The 20799-nt window shown below is 36.1% G+C and overlaps 1 protein-coding gene across 1 annotated transcript in view; it reads right to left on the bottom strand.

Annotated features, from left to right (window-relative positions):
• Positions 1-19519, bottom strand: part of vwa5b1 (von Willebrand factor A domain containing 5B1) — a gene marked incomplete at both ends in the record, with an annotated part of 35989 nt that extends 16470 nt beyond the window's left edge. The window contains 9 exons of the mRNA XM_081386538.1: positions 3053-3255; positions 3863-3973; positions 8288-8464; positions 13055-13179; positions 14538-14669; positions 15663-15811; positions 16799-17018; positions 17203-17361; positions 19381-19519. Of these exons, the coding sequence (XP_081242664.1) occupies positions 3053-3255; positions 3863-3973; positions 8288-8464; positions 13055-13179; positions 14538-14669; positions 15663-15811; positions 16799-17018; positions 17203-17361; positions 19381-19519 (1415 nt within the window). The remainder of the gene's footprint in view (positions 1-3052; positions 3256-3862; positions 3974-8287; positions 8465-13054; positions 13180-14537; positions 14670-15662; positions 15812-16798; positions 17019-17202; positions 17362-19380) is intronic.
• Between the last annotated feature and the right edge of the window lie 1280 nt (positions 19520-20799).

Below are 20799 nucleotides of genomic sequence, written 5' to 3'. Positions count from 1 at the left end.
AACAAATTAAATAACAGAGTCACTGAGTTGGAAAAAGGATCACCCCCTTGTGTCAGTGTTTTGTTGAGCCGCACCGTTTGCTTTAAATTACAGCTTTTAGTCTGTTAGGATATATCTCTACTAACTTTGCAATATTTTCCCCGCCCACTCTTCTTTGCAGAACTGCTCAAGTTCAGTTAAATAATGATAGTGACCGTTTGTGGACTATCAGCTGGTAGTATTATTTAAGGTTAAAAATAACTCAAATTAAATATAATGCGTTTTTTTTTATATAATAACTTTATTTAATGATATAAATAAAAATATAATGAAAATGATGGTCATTAAATGGCTTTCCTGAGGTAAATGTTATGTGACATAATTGTTCTCCAGATGTTTTAATGACCCCTTTCCGCAGATGAAAAACACTGATTGATCGATATTATGTATGAGCAGCAATATATATTTCGGTAAGTTGTACTGTATCTTTCAACAGTGTTCATTCGTGTTTATTTACTATTAGCTAGTAGAGATGATCGGTTCACGTGCCGGGATCTGTCACGTCACATTTACAAGCGCCCAAACGGTATTTATTCTTTGAATTTCGTAATAAAATTGACAGAATCTGAGAGCTGATATTTTTTATATATCATAAGTAACCTGCTCTGTCTAGTCTGTCAGTCTCCGTGTCCTCTTTGCTTCGCGATTTTTCTGTGCGTGAGAAAATGGATGTGTGAAAAGTGTCAGTCGCGTGAGTCTCACGGTGAATGCGTGAGAGTTGGCAGCTCTGTCTTCAAGTCATTCCATAGATTTTCAATGGGGTTTAAGTCTGGGCTCTGACTAGGCCATGCAAGGACATTCACCTTTTTCTCCTTCAACCACTGTGTGGTCTGTTTTGCTGTGTGCTCAGGGTCATCGTCATGTTGGAAGGTAAACCTTCTTCCCATTGACAGCTTTATGGCAGATTTTCCACAAGAATTTGACAGTATTTTGCCCAATCCATTTTTCCTTCTATCCTGACAAGTGCTCCAGTCCATAACCGGATATTAACACCGCCATGCTTTACTTGTAGGAATGGTGTTATTTGGATGGTGAGCTGTATTGTATTTCCAACCAGACATATCGTTTGGTGTTGAGGTTAAATAATTCAATTTTAGTCTCATCTGACCATAACACCATTTTCCATGTGGCCTAAGAATCTTCAAGGTGCGTTTTGGCAAAGCTCAGTCATACTGAGTACCTTGCAGAGTGGCTTTTTTCTTGTAACCCTCCCATACAAGCCACATTTGTGGAGAATCTGTGATATTGTTGTCACATGCAACTGCTTCAGAGTTGCTGTAGGCCTCTTGTAGCCTCTCTGACTAGTTTCCTCCTGGCTCTTTCATCCAGTTTGGAGCGACGTCCTGATCCAGTGAGGGTCTGCGTTGTACCAAATACCTTGCACTTCTTAATAATAGACTTCACTGTGCTTCTAGGCATTGATAATGCTTTGAAAAATGTCTGTAAAACGGCAGATCTAATGCACAGTATCTGAAAGCAGTAGTAACTGAGTGACCTTCAGCATAGGCAGCACCATCTGTGGCTCACTGCATGCGAGATACAAGGTGCACTGCTTGCTCACTGCACTAACAGGGAACACATCTGCCCATTTACTAAAGTGTGGCCTGGCGATCTCTGCGTCTGATCAGTTTACTGGGAAACATTCTTCCCTAACAAGCAAAGAAAGCCGAGTCGTGTCCCCACAGCAGAGAAATGAAGTGCAGTAAGACACAATTGTGATTATTCTCGATCGTCTGGGGAGGGCAAGTGTTGTTTAAGGCAGTAAATTACACTGCAGTGTCATTTCCCAGCCATCCTCTTTGTGTCTGACCTCAGCTTGCGTCTTTTGTACTGCAGGAACGGCTGTTAAAACCTACAGTTTCTTCCATTCTTTTGAAAGAAAGCTATTGTTGCATCTGCTCTAGGAGGATGAGGAAGAAATGAAGGGTTCCTCTCAGGTGAACATCTCGGCATGTGACAAATTGACTGGAGGTGACGGACGCCTCTAGGAAGCAACGGACTGCAGAAACAAAGCCTGTGAATACCAGCAGAGTTATGGCTAGTGCGGATCTAGGAGGATTAGACAGAGAGACATCAATTTACTGTCGCTAGCGTCTGTGCCGATCTGATTATGATCTTATTACCTGAATAGCTCTGCAGCTCTGTATCCTTGAACCTGTGATATTAAAGGATTAGTTCATCCGAAAATGAAAAATTTGAATCATCCGTCATTTAATCAGCAAATCATTCCGAATGCATACGGCTTTCATCTGTGGGAAATAAAATGGGATATTTTGAACTGAAGACTGTCCGAGTTGTTCTTTTCCATATAAATGAAAATTGGGATCAGGGGATGATTAACACAAAAAATACACTGTTTAATGTCTGTATGACTTGAGCACTATATTCCAAGTAATTATACTGTATGCTATTAAATATGATCTATTCAACAACTCAACTATTCAAAATATCTTTTATGAGGTTAAGTAAATAATAACAGAATGTTGATGTCCCTTTGATGTCTGTTTGCATTCGTTTGCCAACATATTATCCTTCTTTATTGGATCAATAGTTAATGCACAAACATTTCGTATCCAATTTTTTTCTTGAAATGTCAATGTAAAGCCTTTACTTTATTTTAAATATTTAAGTGACTCAATTTCAGAGTTCGCAATCAGTGTTATTATTGTTAACTAAGATTAAATGAGTAAAAATTGTTTTCATGAATTTAAAAAAAAGCTGAAATAAAAGGAAATATAAATATTAGATGAAAAACTTAAACTTTATTTTAACTTTATTTTATTTCAGTTAGTTGCCAAGGCAAAATTTGAAATAAAAATATATTAAAGCAAAATAAATTAAAGCTAAATAAAAAACAAAAAAGCTAAAACTTAAGCTAAAATTAGAGAGATGGCTTTCAAACTCATTAGCGAGTGCAACTTGAGATGGACCTCAAGTTGAAGAAGTTAAATGCAATGTAACTTTAGATAAAAGTGTCTGCCAAATGCATACATGTAAATGTGCAAACATTGACCTGGTGAACTTGGCGTGGCTGCGGAGCAACTCAATAACCTTCCCTGTGTTACTGACGGCTCCGTCGGTCAGGAGGAAGAGCAGGCGAGGATGACCTTTCTGCATGGGCTGCTGTAGGATCCAGTTGAGAGGAGCCAGTATGTTTGTGCCGCCCATGTCAGCCCGGATCTTCTTCACGTGTTCGTAAGCCAACGCCAAACTCTCCTGTGAAATAAATGAGGTTTGTCAAAGGGTAATTTAGTACTGTCAAAATGGGCTTACAATAAAACATGGCTGCCTATTTGGTACAAAGTTTTTTATTTTTTTTATAAAGACTAGTGAAAACTCTTTCAACACCCATAATGCACTGGGCATGTTGTCGTCCAAGGCCACTCCCAGTCTGCTCCTATTGCATAGGCTTGAGTGTCAAATATTACCTTGCTTGAGTAGGAAATACTACTTAGCAAACTTTTAGTAACAATGGTGTCAACTTGTCTTGCTACGTTTGAAAGAAGAGGAACAGGGAGCACCTTCTGACCAACACTGACATTGTTTGCTATTATATCCTCAGTGAATCTTTATTAGATTTATGCTTAAAAGAAAAGAAAAAAAAACTATTTGCCACAGAGAATTCTGAATAAGTAGTGTTTTTATGCATTATGAAATCAGTAAGAAACTTTATTAGAAATTCATCATGTAAACCCAGACCTTTGCCACTGGATTTCAGCAGAAAAACACAAACATGGAGCATCTTGAGCGTCTCAGTGTAACTGGCGATCTAATGAGGGCAGTGATTGAGGACGCTGACTGTGGGTCCCTGCGGGTGACCTACCTCATCGTAGCTCTGACTCGTGGCAAACAGCGTTTTGAACTTGGATCCGAAGCCCACTATGTTGAATAAGCATGCTGGGAAAAGACTTTTCAGAATCACGACCATTGCGTCCTGTGAACACACAAAATGGGAAGGTCAACGTGAATGAGGGTGGCAGATAAGCAGGATAGATTTATTAGACGGTGGTTCCATGATTCTGTATTTTGCATTACTTATAAAAAATGATTTTATATATATATATATATATATATATATATACACATACACACATTTTTTATTGTAATTAGGTATATATATATATATATATATATATATATATATATATATATATATATATATACATATACATATGTTATCATGACTTATTGATTATATAATTTTTTACATATACGTACAGTATATACACATGTATATTATAAATACCTTATATAAGTGGAGATATTTTAATCTATATATATGTGTGTGTGTGTGTGTATATATGTATTATGTAATATTATGTAAATTATATGTACAAATATAAAAAAAACAATATATATATATATATATATATATATATATATATATATATATATACATTTTAATGGGTAATGCTAAATAGTTTTATTCACACACACACACACACACACACACACACACACACACACACACACACACACACACACACACACATATATTTCCATTACTTTAACTTTTAAATAATCTAACCAATTTTCACTTCATTTTTTAAGTTAGGCAAGATTCAGCTAAGCAAGATTCAAAAACAAATGAGCTGAAATGACTTGTACAGCCAATTTGAATAAACTTAAAAAATTTAAGGCAGCAAATGAACTTCTTTTTAGTTTTATAGTGATATATATATTATATATAAAATATCAGGTTCACTCCGAGTTTACATTTTTCGTTTGACATGTTCATATTGCTTTAATAATTGCAGCCATTACCAGATATTCTAGTAATTTGCCATGTAACATTTGCATATTATTTAAAGCAACTCACATTAAACTAATTGCAGTGTTTAAGTGCCGTGCTCGATGGCAGGACTGTACCCATCATAGACACTGAGGGTGGCATGTTCCCACAAATGTTTAGACTAGTGGTCGATCGCTAATGGCTTTTCAACTGTCGCCCTTGCTTGGGTTGAACCAGCCATCTTTGTCATCCAGACCTGATGCCAATAGACAGCACTGCATATTGAACACAAGAATTCAGGCCTCCATTGTGTCTCATCTAAATTAGTGGTATAATTTATAGCGCTGCTTTTCGACAGACTGACAGCGCGTACAGCAGTGGGTAATTAGCATTAATTATAGGTTACAATTAAGTTTGTAAATATGAATGTGATTATTAAAGAAGAGTTTTAGCATTTTTTGCATTTTTTACAATATTGTGGTCTTTCACTGTTTTGAATGATTAAAAAAAACGAATCACCAATTTTGTTATAATTTGCATAATAAAACAAGTCCACCTTCTCAGAGCACTTCCTTACACATTCAAACTGAACTTGAAACACACTTATAAAAGATATTTAGTTCTTAAAGGGATAGTTCACTTGAAAATTAAAATATTGTAATTTACTGTGGAACACAAAAGAAGAACTTTTGAAGAATTGTATTTCCCCTCCAAACAATTACAAAAGAGTGGCTTTCAAGCTTCAAAGGCTCAAAAGAACCACCATACACAATATTTTACATCTTCTGAAGTCATACGACAGCTTTGTATGAGAAACTGTAAATCATTTAAAATATTTTAACAAGAGTTGATGAAAGAATGTATATTAGGATTTTCAATTAATCAGATGATCCAGTTCAACCCACTAAATTTCGACTTAAATTTCAGCTTATTCCTCACACAAAGCTACTGAATGAATTCAGAAGACTTTGAATATAGCAGATCTTCGTATAAACATACTTTTATGATACTTTGATGGTGCTTTTGCATCTTTATTGGAATTTTGAAAGCCATTCACTGTCAATTCACAGCAAAGATGACAAGCACAATTTTTCAACATTTTTGTGTTACACGGAAGATATAGACATATGACGGTTAGTAAACGATGGCAAAATGTTCATTTGGGTGAACTATTCCTTGTAATAAATGTATCTTCCTTTCAGTGTAACTGGATACATCTGCGGCTGTCCTCTTGCACCCCACCACAATGGACATATGACATTTCAGCATGGAGCAAGTCTTCTTCAGGGTCAAGGATATTCTGGGATGATATTACCGCTAGAATGACCTGAGCCTTTAGATTAGAGCCATTTGGTGTCTGTGGTCAGAAGGGGAACGTCCTCAATCAAAACCACAGTGAGTCATCGCTGCCTCGTGCGTCACGCTGCACACCCGTGTACACAGAGGACACGAGCACACACTCATTCACACATCTCTAATCTCAGCAGGGAGACTTACCAAGTTCAATTATCGTAGCTGCTTGAGCTATTCAATGCAACAAGCTGGCTATTTCATTACAGAGCCCCTCAACAGGCTGCTCAAATGGTCTGATTTTGTTCAGAACAACATGTTCAGTAAAATATGTCTAGCAAAAAGAGTAAAATTAAAAAGCTAACTAATGTCATTCTAAAACGTTTAAATGTACAGTATGGAATTTTTCGCCGCTAGGGGTCGCTAACCTCTTTACAATAACAAAGGCGTAGTTTGATGACGCAACATTTGCTAAGAATTATGGATCTTGCCGTTAACGTCAAGCCGACCGATCTAATAATGTTTATGGATGACTGAATACATCGATGTTTTTATCATGACTGTGATAAGAAGCAGTTCGGGACTGCTAAGAGACAGCTATCAGCTCCACACGCGACGCGAGTCCCACGGATATAAAGGAATATGGACATTTCATTCTAACGTTACTGAACTACACGCAAGTGCAGAATTACAACTCACAGGTCAGTTTATTAGACAAATTAAACTTGTGAGGTAACGCAGCGCTGTTTCACTTGGTGTAACATTACACTAGCACACTAAACTGCATTTGAATGTGTTGAAATTAATGTGTTAGTTTATCTGTATGAGACTAGCAGTAAACTAGATCAACATTAGAATAACATACAGATCATATTCTAACATTTTATCATTGTTGAACTATATAACATTGATTAGTTTTATGTAAATGTGCTCACCTGTTTAATAAAGTACATGTAGGAGCGGTCAAAGTCTCGGACGTGGAGCTCTCGTTTATATACTGTCTATGGGAGCTCTCGGCATCTCGAAAACACCGCGCTGATATTGATTCTCGTTTTAGTTCTCCTTTTTTTATCCAAAGTCTGCTTGCCATGGTCCATAATGTTTGAACGAAACAACAACAGCGTGCAAATAGACATTGCGAACTACAAAGTTGTCCACGTCTGTCGCCTTGGTTACTATCAGAGGGCTCTGGTTCATAGCTCTGGTTACTATGGCAGCACGAGCGGAAACCAGGGACAACGCGGATATGATGCCATTGACGGCGACAAAACGGAAATAAAGAAACGGGTCGTGTCTTCGAATTAAATTACAAATTTCTCCTGGTTTGAAAGTTGTTGGAAACAGTCGGGATAATGTAAGTACACAACTAAAAAAAAAAAATAACATAGATATAGTGCTATTTTTAAAGCAAAAAAGTTATATTTTGTGCCTTTAATAAAGTCCCCATATGGCTTTTTGTATGGTACATAAAGATACATTACAATATAATTCTACCTTGTGTTTATTTAGTGGAAACATGTGAGAAACACAGCTTGATATTTAACATTTGCATGAAACATGTTGAATCTGTTTAAGTTTAAATATATAGTACCATTCAAAAGTTAAGGCTTAAGGCTTTCGTATGGCATGTGTTCGGTCAATCAACGTACTACTTAAAGTATGTCACTGAAAGTTCTTTTTGTGCTGGGTTAGACCCTAGAAGTAGGAGCTAATTTAGTCCCCCCAAAATGCATTAATATAACTAAAATCGTTCCCAGTTCCTGTGGTGTGAACACGCCATAAAGCAGGTACTTCCGCCAATCGTTATAGGAACTAAAAAAAAATTCCTCCGGTGCGAAAGCCACTAATGCTTTTTTTTTAATCATTATGAATATATTGTAAATATTAAATATATTGCCCAGTCCTACTTGGTACTATGAACCTCATGAAAAACTCTCATGCTGAACTTTGCAAAATGTAACAGTAAACAACTTTATTACATTGAGAATGTATAAATCTGTTTACTCCCGTAATCTACAAAAAACCATCCAATCAGAGTCTCTTCGGTAATTAAGCACCGCTGTGTGTATATATAAATACCCTTTTCCATTAATGGTCATTAACACGACTGAAGCACTTTGGGGTTTTAAACCCTTGAATAAATTAGGATGTCTTCAAAAGTTAATGAGCATTGGGAATGAGGGGCACAGTTAGCTTAACGCAGAAGCAGAAGCAGAAGCATCATACCTTAACTCGATTGATGTTGACCCCGCTCATGCTTCCACTGCGGTCAATGAGGAAGATGAATTCCCCCTGGATGTTCCGCAGGTCAGAGGTCGTCGAGCGAAGGTCTGGGCAGAAGTTGAGCATGACTACGGGGTTGTGGAGGATGTCTTTATGAAGCCTCTTCCGAATAATGTCCACCTACACAACACACACCAGCCATTACTGAAGGCGATAATGGGTAAAGCTGGTGAATCTCATGAAAACATGCCACACATTACACAACAGAACTAAAACAAGTTATTTCTTTTCATAAAGCCCATTTTTTAGGAATATTAAGAGATTGTTTGCATATTATCAATGCATATTATTCTCATGCAGTATTTTATAGAAGGAAAACGTGCTTAATTATATGAGAAAAATACATAAATAATATGCTAATAATTTTTTAACTAAATATATAGCATCTCTTAATGTTCACTCAAGTCCCCATGTGGCTTTTTGTATGATCTATATATATAAATATGAACAAATATAATTCTGCCTTGCATTTATTTAACGGACAAGTGTGAGGAAAATATTTTAACAATTTATTTTCAAACAATTTAAATTTTTAACATTTGCATCAAACATTTTGAATCTAAGAGTTTTAGAGTAAATACATACAGTTCCGTTCAAAAGTTTAGGGTCTATAAATTATAAATAAATAAATAAATATAAATATATATAAACACACACACACACACACATTAGTGCTGCCAATCGATTAAAAAATGAATTAATCGTACATTTTTCTGTAATTAAACGCGATTAATCACACCTAACATTCAAGTTTTTTATTTATTTTTATATTGTAATCATTTCACATTTAATCTCCAAATGAATGTAGAAACAAGAAAGACATTAGCCTATATATTTTAAGTATTTGTTGAATGGCATCTTACTTAGAAAGAAGGCCAGTATCACCGAAACCAATTCTGTCTCTATGAAATAGAGTTTTTCTCAATTTTACCCATTAATTATAGACATTCAGCATTACAGTATACTGTCAATTTTAACATTTATTAGGCTTTAAAATATATAACAACTTTTAATTGGCCCAGTCAGACCGGTTCAGATTTTTACTTTATTTTTTGTCTGTTCAAGCACTGTCTGAATATACATATATTTTAAAAAAAACTTTTTTTATATAAGTATATATGAGTATAAATGTGAATATAAATGTGAGTTCTGTGCACTTGTCAGAGCTCAAGATCGTTTATAGGATGGCAATGAGCCTATTGTGTACTTCTCTGAATAAAGTACTTCAGATTAGCAATGTATTTCAACCACTTAACATTACGTTTCAATTGGTTGTTCCATTGTAAATTAAATTACTTCTTGGAAATCTGCCATTTCTCTGCTCACTTACAAAATTAACCTTTGGAGGAAATAGCTTTCTTTTACATACATAAACGTGTCCTGTATAAAACCGAGCTTGCTTGGATGTGCACAAAGATTTTAATTTCCATGCTTTTTAGCAGCTAATCACCTGACTATTTTCAAAGTTCAGAGTTAAGTAAAATCACTGTCATTATTGTATGAAAAAAAAAAAAGACCAGAGCAAATTCAATTCAGGTTTGGAACAACGTGGGGGAATAAATGATAACAGAATTTTCATTTTTGGGTGAACAATCTTTTTGAGGATATTCAATGTTATTCAGCTCACTTCAGTAAAGGATTGATAGAGACAGATACTGAAGCTGTTATAGTCAAGATCAGAATTTTTAAAATCTTTTACGGGTCATGGATTCCCCTCTCATGCTTTAAAGATTTAATACATCCCTAAGGTGGTGAAGTTGACTCTTATTTCGCTATGCAATAGGTAGAAACACTATGGACTCAGCTGAAGACCTTTGACAGTTTCCATAGAAACCTCTATTCATTGCTGATCATTTTAGGGCTGAATGTTCTCTCCCCCTCCTGTTGAGGAACAGCACTCACTTAAGGATGCAATTCAAGCTTTGGATTTAGAGTATGGTTGTCATTAGGCTAAATCTAACAACTTGACGTTAAAAACCCCGGGATATTTTAGAAAATGACTGGAACCTACAGTTTGGGATCAGCAAATTCTTTCTTTCTTTTCTTTTCTTTTTCGAAAGACATTTATTCAGCAAGGATGCATTAAACTGATCCAAAGTGATACTAAAGATATTCATAATTAGAAAATTGATTTCTATTTTAAATAAATGCTGATCATTTAACATTTTTTTAATCAATGAATCCTGAATTATTTTTTTATTATGGTTTCCACAAAATAACTGAATATTGATAATAATAAGAAGAAGAATGTTTCTTGAGCAGCAAATCAGCATATTAGAATGATTTCTGAAGGATCATGTGACACTGAAGACTGGAGTAATGATACTTATTTACTTTTTAACATTAATATTGATACATTTAAGAATTAATAAAATATTACACACATACATTAATAAAATGTATATACACTCACCTAAAGGATTATTAGGAACACCTGTTCAATTTCTCATTAATGCAATTATCTAATCAACCAATCACATGGCAGTTGCTTCAATGCATTTAGGGGTGTGGTCCTGGTCAAGACAATCTCCTGAACTCCAAAATGAATGTCAGAATGGGAAAGAAAGGTGATTTAAGCAATTTTGAGCGTGGCATGGTTGTTGGTGCCAGACGGGCCGGTCTGAGTATTTCACAATCTGCTCAGTTACTGGGATTTTCACGCACAACCATTTCTAGGGTTTACAAAGAATGGTGTGAAAAGGGAAAAACATCCAGTATGCGGCAGTCCTGTGGGCGAAAATGTCTGAGCATTGTTTCTGACCATGTCCATCCCTTTATGGCCACCATGTACCCATCCTCTGATGGCTACTTCCAGCAGGATAATGCACCATGTCACAAAGCTTGAATCATTTCAAATTGGTTTCTTGAACATGACAATGAGTTCACTGTATTAAAATGGCCCCCACAGTCACCAGATCTCAACCCAATAGAGCATCTTTGGGATGTGGTGGAACGGGAGCTTCGTGCCCTGGATGTGCATCCCACAAATCTCCATCAACTGCAAGATGCTATCCTATCAATATGGGCCAACATTTCTAAAGAATGCTTTCAGCACCTTGTTGAATCAATGCCACGTAGAATTAAGGCAGTTCTGTAGGCGAAAGGGGGTCAAACACAGTATTAGTATGGTGTTCCTAATAATCCTTTAGGTGAGTGTATACACACACAGCACACTCACCGGCCACTTTATTAGGTACTCCTGACATGTTCAACTGCTCATTAACGCAAATACTGTATCTAATCAGCCAATCACATGGCAGCAACTCAACTCTTTTAAGTGGTAGACATGCGCTGTGTCTGAAATCGAATACTTCCCTAAAACACAGTATGCAAAAAACAGTAGTATGTCTAAATGCATAATTTTCGAAAAGTAGGCAAAAAATACCCGTATGACCTACTACTTAAGTACAATATTCAATATTGTACTTAAATACTACTTAAGTAATATTCTGATGATTCGGCAACATTCAGATGATAGGGTCAGAATTTGGTGTAAACAGCATGAAAGTATGAATCCATCCTCCCTTGTATCAAAGGTTCAAGCTGCTGGTGGTGTAATGATGGTGTGTGGGATATTTTCTTGGCACACTTTGGGACCCTTGGTACCAATTGACAATCGCTTCAACACCTGAGTATTGTTGCTGATCATGTCCATCCCTTTATGACCACAATGTATCATCTACTGATGGCTATTTCCAGAAGGACAACGCACCATGTCACAAAGCTAAAATCATCTCAGACTGGTTTCGAACATGACAAAGAGTTCAGTAAACTCAAACGGCCTCCACAGACCCAGATCTCAATCCAGTAGAGCAGATGTGGATGTGCAGCCGACAAATCTGCAGCAATTACGTGATGCTATCATGCCAATATGGACCAAAATCTCAGAGAAATGTTTCTAGCACCTTGTTGAATCTCTGCCAAGAAAAATTAAGGCAGTTCTGAAGGCAAAACAGGGTCCAAGCATGATGGTACTTGCAAGATGTACCTAATAAAGTGGCGGGAGAATGTATATATATTGTCCCTTTATGAAGCCACGATGTAATATATACAGAGATATATATATAGATATATATATAGATATATATATATATAATATATATATATATATATATATATATATATATAAACTGTATATAGCCTATTAATTTTATTTATTCATATAATAAATATCATATACTACATTTATCAATATTAACATTTAATAAATAAGTTAACATTTTCTGAATTCGAATGGTTGGAAATAATTAGATAAAATACAATTATCTTATCCTATTAACAGTTTTATGTTTCTCTTCAGGCTTACACATCTAACAGTAATCTAATTGTGGAAAATTTTAAAGCTGTGGTTTCCATGTCAAACAAACTGCCATGATACTTTTAGGTACTTCTTTTCAGTGACCAAAATCATTCCTTAAAAGTATTTTAATCTGTTATATTACATGCTAATTTGCCAATGGACCTCTTTGCCCCAAACGACGACTTGAGAGCATTATTTCAAATAAGTACCACATCCTATTTAGTTTATGATCCTGGCTGCCAAAACGAAATAATAGTCTCTTCTAGATTTCTTTGCCAATTATATGCGTCACGGTCCAACTTCTTCAGAGTCTCAAGCTTGTTTTGCTCATTTTCGTCCTTGTAAAACACTAGACTGTTTTCTACAACCCTCATTCTTACATATTCCTTCGCACTCTTTCTTCCACTCACTGTCTTTTCATTACTGCAGTCCTTCTTCGTGGCCTTTATGTAGTCACTCCGTCCTTTCAGATGCTCATCGTATTCCTCCGGCGTCATGTCTCCGTCTTCGATGAGAACGTGTGGCAGATGGGGCTCTATGCAAAGAAAGGAAGAATTACTCTCTTTTGTACAGCATGAAAACCTCTCAGTGTGGAGCCACAACAGTCAATTATGGCAGCAGACGATGAGTTACATTACTACCAGACATGAAGGACTCCCATGGTGGCAGTATTTCTTAAAAACAGCTGCTGGATTGGGAACAGAGTGTGTTGGCTCCTAGTGGCATCAATACAGCTGAACGTTTGCCCCCTTGACTCGGCTTTCAAATTAATTCAATTGCACAATACTGGCCTTGGGTCACCTGCGGAGTGAGGCAATCTTATGAGGCATCGGGAGATCCATTTATGCCTCCCAGACACCGATGGAGGTTGAGATGCATGATGGGGTGGCTGAAGAAATATAGAGCTCAACTAAACAGTGCTTATAGAGCAAGAAATGATGTTATATGGTTGTGGGCCTGGGAATGATGCTTCAATAGCCTCTGATTTAATAAACAGCCTCTCGTTTGGACAAGCTTTCAGGCACATGGAGAGATTAGCACTGGCTTGTTCTCAAAAGGCAGACTCTATTGTCCAGTTAACACAGGTCAGAGTGACTGTGATCTTGTTTGTCTGTCCATGGGGACCAAATGCCCTGACAGAAAAGGACATTGCTGGGAAGGTCCAGAAAGAAAACGGCTTCATAAAGGGACTAAAAATGAGTGTGGTGTTTGTCGTCACTATAGGCGTTTGCTAGGGAGATGTGATTACATATCTGGGTTTCAGTGTTGTTTAAGAATTTCTAGGAATGGGAGTTATAAAGAATTGAATTCTGATTCCTTTGAACAATTCTGATTGAATGATTCTTTTAGGACTTACACTGGAAATAAGAAATGTAACTGCATTGCAAAATGATGAGATCATTTCAGTAATAATAAATAAAAATGCGTTACACAAATATTTTAATGACTTTTCACAATCTTTTTATGTGGCATGAATGCAATCCAAAAAATGGTGTTCACTATATAATAAACAATAATCAACTAAACAAATTGAAAATAGAATTTATTGTACAAAACTCTCAAAATGATAGATCAATTTATTGTTACTATCTAAAAAATATGCTCAACAAGAAATCAGTAGTTGCCTTGACAAAGTTATTGACTGAACAAGGCATTTTGCATTTAGTCAATGATCAAATTCAAATGGACAAAACAAACTAGTGTTACTTAGAACAATTATTAAGACAATAGTTGAGAGAACCTAAAATCTGAATGCATCAGCTTGACTGAAAAGTTTATTTAGTTGCGCTGTATACTTTTGATTCACTAAAAAGAACTAGCTCAACATTGTTTGTTTTGAACTGTAGATTGAGATCATGATATACAATTATTGTATTGATGTGTGTTACACACCACTGGGGTAGATGAGTATCTCCACAGGGCAGTCGTAGGTGTACTTGTCTGCCAGTGTGACCACAATACTGGTGGCAGAGCGAGCCGAAGGGTCCGCGTCCGCACGGATGGCATGTGAGGGGCTTTCCACACCTGCACAGAGAAACTTCTAAAGCATCTAAAATAAGCAGGAGCAACAGACGTTAGACCACATGCGAGGACTAAACCGTTCCGCAACTCCAGCAGGAAGATGCATACTATATATTACAGCTGGACAATCAACACATTAAACATCATTTGGACTTGAGTCCCAGCTGAAAGACAAGCATGTGCTGCACTTTACATTTATGAATTTGGCAAGAGCTTTTATCCAATGCAACTGGATGTTATCAGTGTGAAAAGTCAACTCATCAAACTACATCAAACATCATTGGTTTTATAATTATACATTTATATGATAGCTTATTTTCACCACAGAATAAAAAATCAAAAAGGTAATTGTGTCTTAATTCCACAATTCTCCCTTTTTTTCTTTCAATTCTGAGTTTTTAGAGTCTCACAATTTTGACTTTTTTTCTACTATTGCGAGTTTAAATATTGCAATCGCAAGTTATAAACTCTTAATTGCACGTTTACATCTCACAATTCTGTTTTATTTTTTGCTTCCTCCACAGAATAAAAAAAAGTAATTGCAACATTTAATCTCACAATTCTGACTTTTCTTTTTAAGAACTGAGAGAAAAAAAGTCTAAATTGGTAGAAAAAAAAGAGAATTGTGAAATTAAAAGCCGCAATTATATATATATATATATTTTTTTTTTTTTTTATTCCGTGGCAGAAATAAGCTTCCACGTAAATGCATAAATGTATAATATATTCTGTCAATTTTGCGCACTTGTGAGAAAAAAGTCAGAATTATAAGAGATTCGCAATTACCTTTTTAATTATTTCTATTCCATGGTGGAACTAAGCTTCCATAAATTTGCCAGGCAATTAATTTAATCCAAATTAAGTTGCAGTGTATTCATGATTTTTAACATTTCACATGTATTCATACTTATTTGAGTTCTCTGAAAATCAAGCCCATGATCAGGGGTATCGGGGTTGTTTAATCCAAGACTCATGCTTGAGAATGGAGGAACTGACCTGCGAGTAAATACGGTCCTCTGATCTCAAGATGGAAGTTGAACTCATAGTCAATGGAGTTGATGGTCTCTTCCTCCATCAGAGCAGCCAAACACACACCTGAGGCCGTCTGCTCGTGTGTTCCCTGTGCACAATGATGCTGATCCCTCCTGAGACAAATCAGCAGGTACACATTCAAGCTTCATTTTCAGTTCAGTTTCATTAAGTCCTGAAGCAATAATATGACTGTATAACATGAGCTCAACTTTCTTTCTTATTTCGAAGGAAGTAACAGTGCTTACAAGGCAGTAAAAGAACAGTAGGATTTAAAGGAATAGTTCAATCAGAAATGAAAAGTTTGTCATCATTTACTCATGCCGTTCCAAAAGTGTACAAAACTTTCTTCTGTGTAACATGAAATAAGATATTTTGAGGAGTGGCTCCTTTTTTTCCGCTCTGTTGAGCAGCAGACATCTCAACTATTACAATTCTTGAAGGAAAATGAAATTCTGTCATCATTTACCCATGTCATTCCAAACTTACTTTCTTCTGTGGAACATATAAAAATATATTTTGTGTTGCCTTTTTTTTCATGCAATGGAAGTCAATGGGGTCCAAATTTGTTTGGTTCCCAAAGTTCTTCGAAATATTTTCTTTTGTGTTCCACACAAAGTCATACAGATTTGAAACAACATGAGTGTGAGTAAACGACAGAATTTTCATTTGCGGTCATTTTAAGGTTGGTGTTGTGATTCTGCATTAATTAAATAGATGCAAGGGGAAAAAATCAATATGCAAATAAATACAAGAAAGAGCACCAATCACAATTCAGTATGCCGATATTACACTGATATGACATATTTTTAATGTTAAACATGTCAATGTAAGTAAATGGGAGTTTACTTAAATCTTAAATTTCCTAAAAAGTTTAACGTTTAGAAAACCCGAAAATAGACAGCATAGCTAAAGCTGACATTATCTACCAAACACAATTTGAGAATTTAAATTGCAGTCTGTATGAAAAGCAGTTCAAGGTGAATGAATTGCAGAGTTTAATACTTCTACTAGGGTTTGGAGTTTAGAGCAGAAGCCAGAATGTTTGAGGATTATAAATACAGGATTGCCATTCAAATACTATAATTATCAAAAAATTAAACCTTCTAGCAGTGCTGGGTGAAAACGCCTGCTCCTCTTTGACAGAACGTTGGACTCTTGGAGAGCAGACGGGCGGTGAGGTTACCCGGATTCCACCGTTAGTGAGAGTGCTGAGCTCCGAGGACGTGCTGACCAGTATATTAATGGTCTCCAGAGGGGGAATGACCCCTAGACTAACCACCAGCACTGTCCTCTCCTGATCCTCGTCCAAAACGATATGTCCTGCAGCAAGATGATTCATCAGTAAAGCCTCTGAAATGTACAGTCAACGTCAATGAAAGAGCTTAATAGGATTTCGCGTGTTAACTGAATTCAACAGACACCGTGACAGGGCTTCCGTTTAAGCTCTGAATTGGGGATTAACTAAGATCTTTGATGAGAGTTATAAATGAGCATGCAATCTTACCACCTCCACTTTGCGGGGTTCCATTGGCATTACAGCAATCAAAGTAACAGTCATCGATTTTCGCTTTGTCTTTGACCTGCACGGTTATAATCTGGCTGCCAATCATCGCTTCGAACCCAACCACCACGCTGCTGTCATCCAGAGGATAAATAAAGATTCCTGCATGAATCACAGGAAGAGGATTAGAAAAAAGTGATTCAGGAGAATGCATTGTTTATTACACAGTAGCAAAAGGCCATCTTTCCACAAAGCTAATTTTGCTCTTGACAGAAATAAAATCCTTCGTTTTAGTGCTTTCAGCATTGACCAATGCAAAATCCAATATGTTGGAGTCAATACGACACTGGAGACCTCAGAGCAGCAATGTGCCAGTGACATTTCTAGACTTCACACAAATAGCTGATGAGGTTGGGAGGGAAAGACAAGTGTTTCTCTTCCCTTCAGGGAATTTTGAGAAAGTATCACTGTGATTATAAAGAGTTTGATGCATTTCGTCCCAAAATGCTTTTGAGAAATTACTAATTAATTCTTGATTCTTATCATTGATCAAATGGATAAAGTGAAATATACAAAATATCTTTCTTCATGTTCAGCAGAACAAGAAATGTATACAGGTTTGGAAACAAATGCATGGTTGCAAAAATTCAAATTTATTGTTTCAATGAAACCTCTTAAGTTGCAAACATTATTTTGAGTTCTATTGACACAATAATTTTGATAACTGAATCAACTTAATATTGTGCGTAATGTAAACTAAAATTAGTTTAGTTGGTTTAGTTGTTTTTTAAAATAAAGTTGTAGCAACTTAATGAATTTGTCTTGATAACTTCAGAAATTAGGCAGTGGATTTGTAGTTTCCAGCATCCTTTGCATAGGAGTGGATAAGGAAAATAAATGTTGAAATGACGTGTTATTTTAGGTTTTTTTAGTGAAAGAAAAGACCTGTTAATGTTTAATGATAGTATGTTTGACATTTAAAGGAGTTTCTGTAATGTTGAAGTTTTTGTGGTTACCACTGTGGACGAGTAGACGACATGAATGTAAACACTACACAGACTCTTTAAGCAATGACTGAGCTAACGCCAGTGACAAGTAATATCTTACTTGTTCATTAAATCCCAAATAAGTTCCATTAAGAATGTGCTATAGCTGTGGATCTGAACTGAAATAGATAAGATTAATTGGTTCCAGGGCTACAACTCAAGTAGTTGGAGCGACTAAAGATTTATGCTAAAAATTATTAAGCTCTTCTAAATCTTCTCAATGTAGCTTGCTGGTTAAACGTAATTTCACCTCAAGTTGTCATAACAAAAAAATGGATGCAACTGTTGCGTTAATTTGTTTTGTTGAGCCAACACATAATGTTTTGGAGTGTTTGCTCAGAGCCTGATTATGCATCTTATGAGATTAGTCTAGTCCTCGAAGTTGGATCAACTGGAACATGTTATGAAGAGTTACATGGCAAATTTAAAACTAAAGTTTAAGGTCAAATCGCTTAAGTATGAACAATATACAATAGTTAGGCCTAAATTTAAGATTTATGTAATTGAACTGCAAATAAAATTCCCATCCATTTGGATAACACAGTTCTAACAAGTCAAACTTAATGTAATGCATGTTTGTCAGAAACCTGTTTCTGCACTCATGGCTATTAACTATTTGCATCTATTTGATTTTAATGATCCTATTTTCAAAATGCATTTATTCAAATCAGCATAAATCTGTTCATCGTGAAAACATTACATTTATTCAGCAAAAAATACAAACATGGATCAAATATAAACTTGCCTTGCCTTGCCTTGCCAAATATGGCTTGCTGTGGACCAAGCAATATTCAATTAGATCAAAATTTATGAGATAGAAACAGATTGGATTTATTGATGATAAATATATAAACCTGGTTATTGTTATTGTACCATGATGTGTTATTAAACACATTCAGTTTATTAGTACTATAGATAAATCGTATCCGTTTCATTTATTTATGTCTGACAAACATGCATCATACAGTATGTTAAAACTGTGTCATCCAAATTTTAAACGCAATACATAAATCTTAAATTTAGGCCTAATTTATTTTTTGAGTGTAAAACTAAAGCCTTAGGAAGAGCCACTAATGATGGATATCATTTCAGAAATATCAGAAGAAGTAACGCATCCATTAGACAGCATACTCACCCTCGACAGGATGATCTTCAATGTTTTCATAGGTCAAGGAGGCCGTCATTGCCAGGGTGTAACCCCTGACGCAGGAAGTGATGTCAGAGACGCTGAGAGGCAGAGCGCTCCGTTTGCTCTTGTTGATCAGGCCTGGCATGATGGTGGTTCTGTCTAGTACAGCTTCTCACATGCAGAGAAGGAGGCGATAGGTGATGTTTCCCTAGAAAGGCTAGATAAGATTGAAACCATATTTTACAATATGTCTTGCAGATTGAATGAATAAATGAACCAACCAACCAATCCCTCCATCCCACCCTCCCTCCCTCACTCTCTCCCTGGGGCCTGTGTATATTTATTTATGCTTTTGGACATTGTATGAACATCCAGATAAAATATCTTGTTTTAATCCTTAAAACAAGTTAAATTTACTTAAAAAGCAAAACTGCATGAAGGACCTGAATAATACTTTTTTTCTTCTTTTTTTTTACTGCATTGTGTTTTGTTTTAAGCATGAATCTAATACAGTTTTGTGAGGTTTAAGTAAAAAAATAAAAATAAGAATAATAAACTTAATTCAAAATGTATGACCTGAAAAAATACTTACAGAACATGTTCGACTAACATTTGATCACCAGAAAATGACTAAAAATACATTTTGAACGTAACATACTGTTTTATCATACATACAAACTCTGGAGTTTTGTTTGAAAGTGTGTTTGTGCAAATCTGCCCCTTCTAATAAATACAGATGACAAGACCTAAAAATCCAGATGGTTGGATATTTCGTATCTAATGCAGTGACATTTATACAATTTATGTGTGGCTTAAGTGTCCTTCATATTCACAGACGTCACACATCATAACTCATCATTGTCCTACAGCACTGATGAAGATGAGAGGACAACATTATTATCCGTATCCCTCTGGATGCCTCTCTGGTGTCTAAATGAAGTCCTCAGACAGGTCCACCCCACCCCCCCCGTCCCACGGGTGGATTTGTGGCACACAAAGCTCAGGTCTGGATCAGCACCATCAAAGGGAACAGAAGCCTCTGGCACATCAAAAAGCCACTGGCACTGTTACAGACTCGTCAGTTTTTACCTGAGGTCAGCGCAGAGAACTTCAGACTATGGGAATACAAAACCAGAAGAGCTATACGATACAGATCAGCGTCTGTGTCTCAGTTCTCTTAATGATTGTGCCAGAAAAAGCGATTAACATGATGTAAAACTCTTTAATGATCTCTTTAACTTTTCAATTGATTCTCCTAGACAGTGTGATAGAAATGTTTGATGGGTGTTTTCAACATTAAATGTCCAGAGTCATGGAGACTAAGGATGCTCAGGTCAAAGGCCATACTTAACCAAAAAGTGCTTAACACAGTCGAACTAACAGTCATATGATTAGCTTAGATCATTACAAACCAATCACCAGAAC

Source organism: Scardinius erythrophthalmus, assembly GCF_964197995.2.
Source record: "Scardinius erythrophthalmus genome assembly, chromosome: 15".
Classification (NCBI taxonomy): domain Eukaryota; kingdom Metazoa; phylum Chordata; class Actinopteri; order Cypriniformes; family Leuciscidae; genus Scardinius; species Scardinius erythrophthalmus.
The sequence above is the reverse complement of the archived record's forward strand: the minus strand, read 5'-3'. Positions and strand labels throughout refer to the sequence as shown.